The 8,967-nt window shown below is 32.7% G+C and overlaps 1 protein-coding gene across 1 annotated transcript; it reads left to right on the top strand.

Annotated features, from left to right (window-relative positions):
* The first annotated feature begins 233 nt into the window (after positions 1 to 233).
* On the top strand, positions 234 to 7,955 carry LOC142643643 (serine carboxypeptidase-like 13). Its single transcript, XM_075818344.1, has 14 exons — positions 234 to 519; positions 3,638 to 3,783; positions 4,050 to 4,126; positions 4,232 to 4,354; positions 4,454 to 4,556; positions 5,405 to 5,442; positions 5,600 to 5,701; positions 6,018 to 6,104; positions 6,190 to 6,321; positions 6,422 to 6,493; positions 6,572 to 6,690; positions 7,364 to 7,477; positions 7,584 to 7,638; positions 7,730 to 7,955. The coding sequence occupies exons 1-14, from the start codon at positions 317 to 319 to the stop codon at positions 7,811 to 7,813; spliced, it is 1,455 nt and encodes a 484-aa protein (XP_075674459.1). The 5' UTR covers positions 234 to 316; the 3' UTR covers positions 7,814 to 7,955.
* Positions 7,956 to 8,967: the final 1,012 nt, after the last annotated feature.

Genomic DNA, 8,967 nt, shown 5'->3' with positions numbered 1-8,967 from the left:
TATTGAGTTTTGGCTTTTGAGACTAGAGTATTTTTTTTTTTTTTTTGGGATTCCTGGGGGCCATGTGATGTTTATACACGGTCAAACAAACTTTAATATAAATTTTGAAAGTTGGATGAGATATAAAAAATTACGGTATAAATGAACAATAAAATTAGGTCGAATTTATAATTTGAGACTTACGGATGGCATTGGAAGTGGTGTTAAATGTAACATAAAAAATATATATAAAACAAGATTCTGTCTAGAATCTCTCTGCTAATTCAAATAGCCAAAACACAGGCCCCATTTCTTGCTTGTTTTTGTTTTGGAAAGTATGGTACCAAAGGCAACTAAACATCAACCTCTAAGAATTGTGCAGCTTAAGCTTAAGCCTTGTTGTTGTTCTTGGATGGGTTTGTGTATACTTCTTCTTCTGGTTTTCTTAGTAGCAGCAGCCTCTGCAAGCTCAAACACTTCCAAGATTGTCACAACTCTACCTGGCTATACCGGTGAGCTTCCCTTCACGCTTGAAACCGGGTAAGTTTTAATTATTTTCGTCCTTACATTTTCATCCTATTTTTACTTTAGTACCTATTTTTTATTTTTATCACTTTTAGTTCTTATTTTGAAAAATGCATTCCATTTTGGTTCCTACATAACAGAAATATTCTCCGTAGCAAACGAATTACATAGTTAATAAAATAATAATAAAAATTTTTAATTAACATTAAAAAAATCCACGTCAGCATTTAAAATCAAAACCATTTTCTTTTTAAAATTCTTCAATTATAAAAATATGAACAGATTTTCTTGCAACTTTCTCTCTAATCTCAGTTCTCAGATTTTCTTCCTCCCTCTCACTCTCCAACATCTCTTCACCCTCGCTCATCGCCACCATCAATACCACCGCTAGCGGTGTTTCTTGATCTCACTCTCGGTACCCTTTGGCCAAAGCTCCCACCGTTCCTCTCCTTCGTTCACCGCCGCCGCCGCCACCACCACAACTTGGTAAGATCCTCCTCGTCAATGGGTTCCACAAGTCGGCCCTGCAGTTTCACTTCGTGAGGAGGAGGAAAGTGTTACAGGTGGTGGGTTAGTTTTTTGGTCGGGTGTGGTGGGTCAGTTTTCCTCTCCTCCTCACTTTCTCATCTCACTCTCTCTATCTTGGGATTGAATTTGAAGCTGATCTTGAGTTTGTTCTATTTGTTTTGGATTTTTGACAAATTTGAAAAACTCATTTGCCGTGTGTGTTGAGAAGGGATAATTTGGGTTTGTGGGTTTGTGAAAGGACTATTTGCTGTGTGTGACTGTTGGGAAGTGATATACTAGGTTTGTGAAAGGGAGTTTTTTGGGTTTATGAATGAGAATTTGTTGGGTTTGTGAAAAAGGGATTTTCTGGATTACCGATTAGGAGAGAAAAATGTTCAGATCTTGAGATTGACGTTGCCAAGAAATGCTTAGTTAAATGTTATTTTATTTTACTGGAGTTTTGATGTGTTTGGCTTTAGAGAAAGTACAAGAAAGACAGAGAAACGAATATGAATAGTCATGTGTTGGGAAGAACACAAAAAACATACATGAATGTGTTCTTCTGAAGAAAATAATGGAAGGAAAAGATATTTTTATTTTAATTATTTTTTTGATTTTATTTTAAAAATCATTAGTTTAGATTTTTTTTTTTTTTAATTGTTTTCTATCGATGCTTTTTTTAATATTTAAAATGTTAATGTGGCAATTTTTTAAATGGTAATTAAATTTTATTATTATTATTATTTTATTAGCCACATTATTATTAAGTGTGCCAACACATCAATCCGTTTACTACGTAAGATATCTTCATTATTAAGATAACGGTAGTGATCAAAATGGAACACGTTTTTTTTAAAATAAGCACTAAAAGTGATAAAAATAAAAAATATGAGACCAAAGTAAAAATATGGTGAAAATATAAAAGCAAAAATAGTATTCTCGTCTCATTGTTATTATCATCATCGTCATCATGCTAGTTAGGGGAGATTTCTTTCCGGTGGCACAAAATATTTTGAGAAATGAACAGTTGTGCACTATGAATTTATGATACATGTCACGCATTTTAATTTGCTTCTTACTTCTTTTTTTCTTTTTTTCTTTTTTGTGTGAGAGTATAATTTGATGATCGCAATGTGGACGAGGGATTTCATTTGAACCTTTGACGTTTCAATTAAAAACACACAAAAAATGTCACAGCTGAGCTGGAAAGCATTTGGTTTTTGTTTATTACCTTTTGATGTGACTGTAGAGGTATATTAACCCACACTTTTTAATGTTTCTTGTTGGCTCTTGTATATTATGCTTGCTTGGTCACTTTAAACGGTCTATTGTCTTGTTTTATTATTATTATCTATATTGTTATTTAATGAGCTTTCATTGTCTGGTATCTTTATTTTTTTTTTTTTGTTCAAAAAATGGTTTGACACCCATATGTTTAAATAGAGACAAAATTAAAAGACAATCTGGTAAAAATACAACTCTAATTTCCACTAAAACATTGTCTAAAAGATAAAGTCACTCACATTTTAATTTTTAAATTGCTTTATTTACTTATAAATTAGATTCTCAAAATAAAAATTTTATATATAAAATAAAAACAATTTTTTTTCAATAAAAAAAAAAACTTCATCGCACGCACAAAGCACGTGTGACCAAGCTAATTATTATTGTTATTATTAATATATTATAATCTATTGTTCTGTTTTAACAATATAATTTCAATTCATGTGGTAGTATATGTACGGTGAATATGTATATGTAATAAGTAGGGGTGTCCAAGCAGCCTGCCCACGTCCGACCCGCCACCACCTGATCCAACAACTTTGATGGTTGGATGTAGGTTCTGAACTCTCTAACCCGACCCTCGTGGGTCAATTGCGGGTTTTCCCTTTCAAAACCCATGAAACCCAACCCACTCGTAAGCTTCAACCTTTCAGGCAATTTATTAAGCATTCCAAACCAAATTTGGCAAGATCTAGCCGATATCTGGTCTAGATCCTTCAAAATCCAGTGAGATCTCGCCGTTATCCTACGAAATCTAGGCCAAATCTCAATAGGTCCAGCCAAATTTCAGCCCAATCTCAACGGATCCAACCAGATATTGGCCAGATCTCAACAGATCCAGCCAAATATCAATGAATTTGGCTAAATATCAGCCCTGGTTATAAAACCCCGAACGAAAGAACCGACCAGATCATTAGGTTGGTTTCGGGTTATATTTTTATCCACAATTTATTTGTCATAACTCTAACATAACAAATTGTGAGTGATTAGTCATCATCTACACATGGACCCATTATTTTTTTTCTTCACAAATCACACTCTCCCGCGTCACAATTGTGACAAAAAATTGTGAAAAATGTTGTAATTCAAGACTTTTTCCTCAAAGAAATAAAAATTCCTTTTTGTACTTTGCAAATAGGGGCACCATCAACAACTGTTATAGGAAGGAACCCACAAAATTGTGTGTATTTAATATAATCTCACCTAAAAACTGACACCGTGTACCCCCAAAACAAGAATCTTGACTTTCCCAATGAATTTTATTATTACTCAAAAAAAAATGATAATGATGTGTAGATAGCAGTAGATACTGATTTATTTTGTTGGATATTGGTCCATGTAGATACATTGGTGTGGGCGATAATGAGACCGTACAATTATTTTACTATTTTGTTGAGTCCCAAAGGAGCCCTTCAAGGGACCCTCTTGTATTATGGATGAGTGGAGGCCCTGGTTGCTCTGGTCTTGCTGGTATCTTTTTTGAAAGTGGTAGGCTACTCTTACTCATCTTTTCATTCATTTTAGGGATAATAGGTATATAATTGGAATATATATTTTGAATTTTAAAATTGTACCATTGAATTTTAGGGTCTCATCCACATCACATGCAAGAAAATTAGCTAACAAAGTATTTCCAACTAACTATTTATAGAGGATTCAAGTTTTAAATTTGGTCCTGGTAGGTACATGAATTGTGTCTCATTTACAAATTAAATTTCAACAATCTTCTAAATGTATATCTCACAAATATATAGGTCCTGTAACCTTCAAACTTGGAGATTACAATGGGAGCCTACCAACACTTCAGGATAACCCATTTGCGTGGACACAAGTATGAATTTAATTGCACTAGTTTGATTTTTATGCACATTTCATATCAACTCTATTATAACAAAATTTTAATCCATCTTATTGAAATGTGTTGATGGTTTTTCAGAGCCTCAACATTATATATTTGGATGGACCAGTTGGGACTGGATTCTCTTATTCAGAGAGCTTAGATGGCTATATTATAGGCGATTACAAATTTGTAGCACAAACCTATGAATTTCTACAAAAGGTGTTAGAAAATGGATGATAATAGAATATACTTAGTTTTTTCAAATTTTATTTGATGAGGTGTTTAAATTTTTCTAAGTTAATTTCAATTTTTATGCAGTGGTTGAATGAGCACCCTCAGTTTTTGGAAAATCAACTCTATGTTGGTGGTGAATCGTATTCTGGCCTACTTATACCAATACTTGTGCAACAGATTGTGTTAGGTAATATTTGTGGATGAGGAGGATCCAAACTTATCATAAACTCTTCCTATTAACCTTTGTACAAAGTTAAATCAAACAGGTTTGGAGCTATCTTTTCTAGTGTGTCGATGTATAAGGTTATTCACTCTCTTCAATTGCCACATAGTAGGTTGGAGAAAGATAACTCCAAATCAGTTTGGAACTAAACTTTTTCCTTATCCTCTATGTTTTTCTTTTGTTAAATACCCAAGTCACCATAACTTGGCTCTTCTTAGAATACAATGAAACAATTTAGTGAAATGTCTCAACTTTCAATAGCACTAACAATTACTACTACTTACTGATGAATAAGGAAACATATTGCATTTTTTATTTTTGTTAACAAAAGAGCCACGATATCTACAGGAAGGATTATATATATATATATATATAGAGAAAAATTTTAGGTACAATTTCTTAAGTATTAAAATTTAATTCTTCAATTAAATTCAACCATGTAGCACATTGGTACCCAATAATGCATCCAAATTGTTTAATTTAAGTAGAAAAACTAAGGTACAACAACTTAGAAACTATATTTTGGTTTTGAATTTTTCTAAAAGTTGCTACTTGGTTTAAACCTAAATTTTAGTTAGGATCCTCTTCCTTTGAAAAGAATCAATTTTATGGTTGATTAGGATCATATATTGTAAATATAAAAATGTTTCTAATGCATCGTTTAAATTTTTAAATAATACAAGATACAAACAAAATAAGCCTAACTTCACCCCTCCTATAAACATGAACCAAAATTCTTTTCTTTGAAAAGAAACACTTACAACAAGCTAAATACTCTCTCTAAAATTAGCAGTTCGATTTTGTTGTTGTAGGTAATGAAGCTGGAATTGTGCCAATGATTAATCTCAAGGTATGTAATCCAAGTATATTTTATCAATAAGATAGAAAATGGCTTTAGAATATTGTTTCCAATAGAATAACTTTCTATTGTTTTTTCAAAATTATTTAAAGCATTGTATTTTGAATATCAAAGTTTGGTTGATTGAATATTGTTAAATTGTCACTAGGGGTATGTGCTTCAGAACCCAGCGACAGATTCTTTCATTGACACAAATACAAGAATCCCTTATGCTCATCGTCTGTCTCTCATATCAGATCAACTCTATGAGGTAATTTGATGTTTAACAACTTTCTTCTTCTTCCAAATAGAGGTAGAAAAGAAAATTCTAGGAGTTATTTATATGTAAAGCATTTTTTTTTATTACAATAAGTCAATAACTTTAAACACTGTCTGATTTTAGCAGCCTTCTATATCCACTCTTATGTAAGCCTGTACCAGCATGAGTATTATTTTAAGTTGTTTTTCATTATTGTCTTTTTCATAATGCTTCCTTAGCTTGTATTTTTTTTTTTTTTCCTCACTTATTATGAATCTCTTCTATTCAATGCAATTACATGCTAAACTCTTATTTTTCATGCTTTTAGTCAGCCAAAACAAGCTGCAATGGCAATTATGTAGATATAGATGCTAGCAATTATCAATGCTCATCAGATGTTGATGCTATCGATGAGGTTAGAGGATCAAAATATTATTTAGACTTATTTCATCATCAAATTTCAATATGCACTGAGAATTGGTGATCACTTGAATTTGCAGCTGACAAGTGATATCAACTCGTTAAACATTTTGGAACCATCTTGTACTAATGGAATTCCAAAACCAAATGAAGACGTAGAGTCAGATCGAAGATCTCTCTCAGAAAAGTCTAGTAATGCACATTGGTGTCGTGTAATGCCCCTTCTCTCTGACTCTCAGACAAATTGTGTTTTTTTTTTGTATGTGTTATTATATCAACAAGCATCTAAGATCTTGGTTTAATTTCATTCAGAGCTATAATCATATGCTCTGCTCCGTCTGGGCGAATAATAAAGGTGTTCAAGAAGCTCTTGGAGTTCGACCGGTATGTGTAATCTATTCATATATCACAATAACCAGTCCAACCATAGAATTATTATAACATTTTTGTGATGCTAAACAGGGGACCAAAACCTTTTGGCAATACTGTAATACCAGCTTAGCTTACACCAAGGAGGTCGCTAGTGTTGTTGGCTATCATCAAAATCTCACCAATGCTGACCTACGAGCTTTGGTATACAGGTAAAATCTGACAGGATACTTTTGCACTTCTATTTCAGTTATTCATGGTGGTGACATGCCAGGTTTCTTACCCAAATTCCTCACTTAAAAAGTGCAAAAACCTTTTCAACAATATTCAAAGTTGTTATCAAGCACATTTAATTATCTCTGTCACTTTCTATCTTGGGTTATAGTCTCAAAAATTTCATGAACATGAAAATTCTCAAAATGTTTTTGGTCTAAACCTCTTATTTTATTCATCAAGCAAAGTGTTTCTTTGCAAATAATTAGCAACTCCACTCACATTAAGGACCTTCTTTTTACTCTGTTCCCCCACATTTTTGCCACCATAGCATCAAGGTATTGGAATGCATAACGTACCTTTTTCTGAATCATTATTGAAATATGTTTGGATAGGTAATGCCTAAATTTTGGCAACAAAACTTCAACACCTTGTTATTTTTATTTATTTTCTTTTATTGAAATTGTGGCTTACTTTTACTTCTGCTGTCGAAATTTGACTAAGTGCAGTGAATATCAGTTAGCAAAACTAATATAAGTCTTAAGTTAGCAATAGTACTAAGTAATATACCAGGATTAATGCACCTGATTTCATCAAAACTCCGGAGTTAAGAGTGCTTGAGTAAGAGTAATTATAGAATGGGTGACTAATACATTCTTTTTAATCCAACAGTGGTGACCACGACATGTCAGTTCCACACATTGGCACACAACAATGGATAAATTCTCTCAATTTAAGTATAGACGAAAGCTGGAGAGTATGGTCTGTTAGTGGTCAAACTGCAGGGTGGGTTTCAAAGTTTGCGAATCTCTTAAAAATTCCCCCCCCCCCCCCCCTTTTTTATCTTCTAATCAGGAGCCTGAACTATGTTCTCTCTCACACGAACTTGCAGGTACACAAAGAAGTTGATAAGTGATACTTTCAGTTTGATCTTCGCGACTGTGAAGGCAAGAAATATCCTTCACTAAATTGAACTCTAAATAATGTCTACAAGTAGAAATCTAAACGAACTTTCATATATTCTTTTTCCTTGTACAGGGAGCAGGCCACATTGCTGCTGAATACAAGGTCAAGGAGTGTGCTGCCATGATAGATAGGTGGATGGCTTATCTCCCCATTTAAGTGTGACTGGTTGAAATTTGTAATCTGACATTGTGAAAAGTCTGTGTCACAAATTTATTATTCCTCTCTCTCTTATAAGATCATAGCCATGAAAAACCCTTTTGAGTTTCATACAATAATATCAATCCAATTTAGGACTAAAGCAGCAATCCAGGACACAATGATGTCTTTCTTAACCCCTTAATGCCTAATATGAGAATATAACGACTACATACCTATTATGATTACTAATTAAGTGTAATGATAATATTTTAAGAATAATGCTAGAGGTACATTGTCTGCTCCAAGATCATAATAGTTTTAGTGGGATATTGTCTGGTTGAAATGAACGAGAATGACATTCAACAAAGTTGGGTCATCTTCGTAGTTGTGCTCATGTAATCTTTACAGCAAACTATTCTTAACTTTTGTCCTAAAAAATAATGGCAAAGCATGAAAAAAAATAATTCTTAATATTATAGGACTATTATAATTTTTTTTAAGGTTTTACTAATGTATGCCCTTAGGGCATATTTTAGTAAACCATTTTAAGATTTTTTTATTTATTTTTTATACAAGATAGAATTTATACTCTAGCCTAATCTAAGTGTATATGTGTGTGACGTTCCCTCCTGGAGACTTGAACTCTAGTTCTTGCTCCCCACACCTCACAAGCATTTATAGTTGCAGAGTGACAATTGCACCAAGGGAGAGTTGTGGTAGAAATTTTTTATGAAAAAGTGAAAAAATGGATTAACTTTTTTGACAGTTTTTTTAAGTTCTCATAAAATGTTTCATAAAATGAATGATTAATGTTGTATAAAAAAAATGGACTAATTTTTTTAGCTAATGTGACATATTTTAATGTTAATTAAAAAACCTTGATATAATTTTGTAAGTCATGGAAACTTCAATTGTGCCATTAGTATACACCGTTTGCTACGTAGGCGTTTTTTATTAGTGACTTTACAATAAAGACCAAATTGACTGCTACCAAAATTTATGGACCAACTTGAATGTGACCTCAAAATATAAGGATCAAAATGGTTTTTTTCAAAAAATTTATATAACCAATGAACAACTTTTTCATAGTCCTAATGGCAAAATAACAAGCCCTCGGAATGATTAAGTAATTAGGATCCTATTTGAGAGCATAAACTAGTTCTAATTGGCTG

Source organism: Castanea sativa, chromosome 7 (genome assembly GCF_040712315.1).
Source record: "Castanea sativa cultivar Marrone di Chiusa Pesio chromosome 7, ASM4071231v1".
Taxonomy (NCBI): domain Eukaryota; kingdom Viridiplantae; phylum Streptophyta; class Magnoliopsida; order Fagales; family Fagaceae; genus Castanea; species Castanea sativa.
The sequence above is the reverse complement of the archived record's forward strand: the minus strand, read 5'-3'. Positions and strand labels throughout refer to the sequence as shown.

Excerpts from the sequence above, each read along its gene's own strand:
- LOC142643643 (XM_075818344.1), top strand. The coding sequence starts at position 317 with ATGGTACCAAAGGCAACTAAACATCAACCTCTAAGAATTGTGCAGCTT. Across the intron at positions 4,127-4,231 it reads ACCCATTTGCGTGGACACAA|AGCCTCAACATTATATATTT; the intron begins GTATGAATTTAA and ends ATGGTTTTTCAG. Across the intron at positions 6,105-6,189 it reads ATGTTGATGCTATCGATGAG|CTGACAAGTGATATCAACTC; the intron begins GTTAGAGGATCA and ends TTGAATTTGCAG.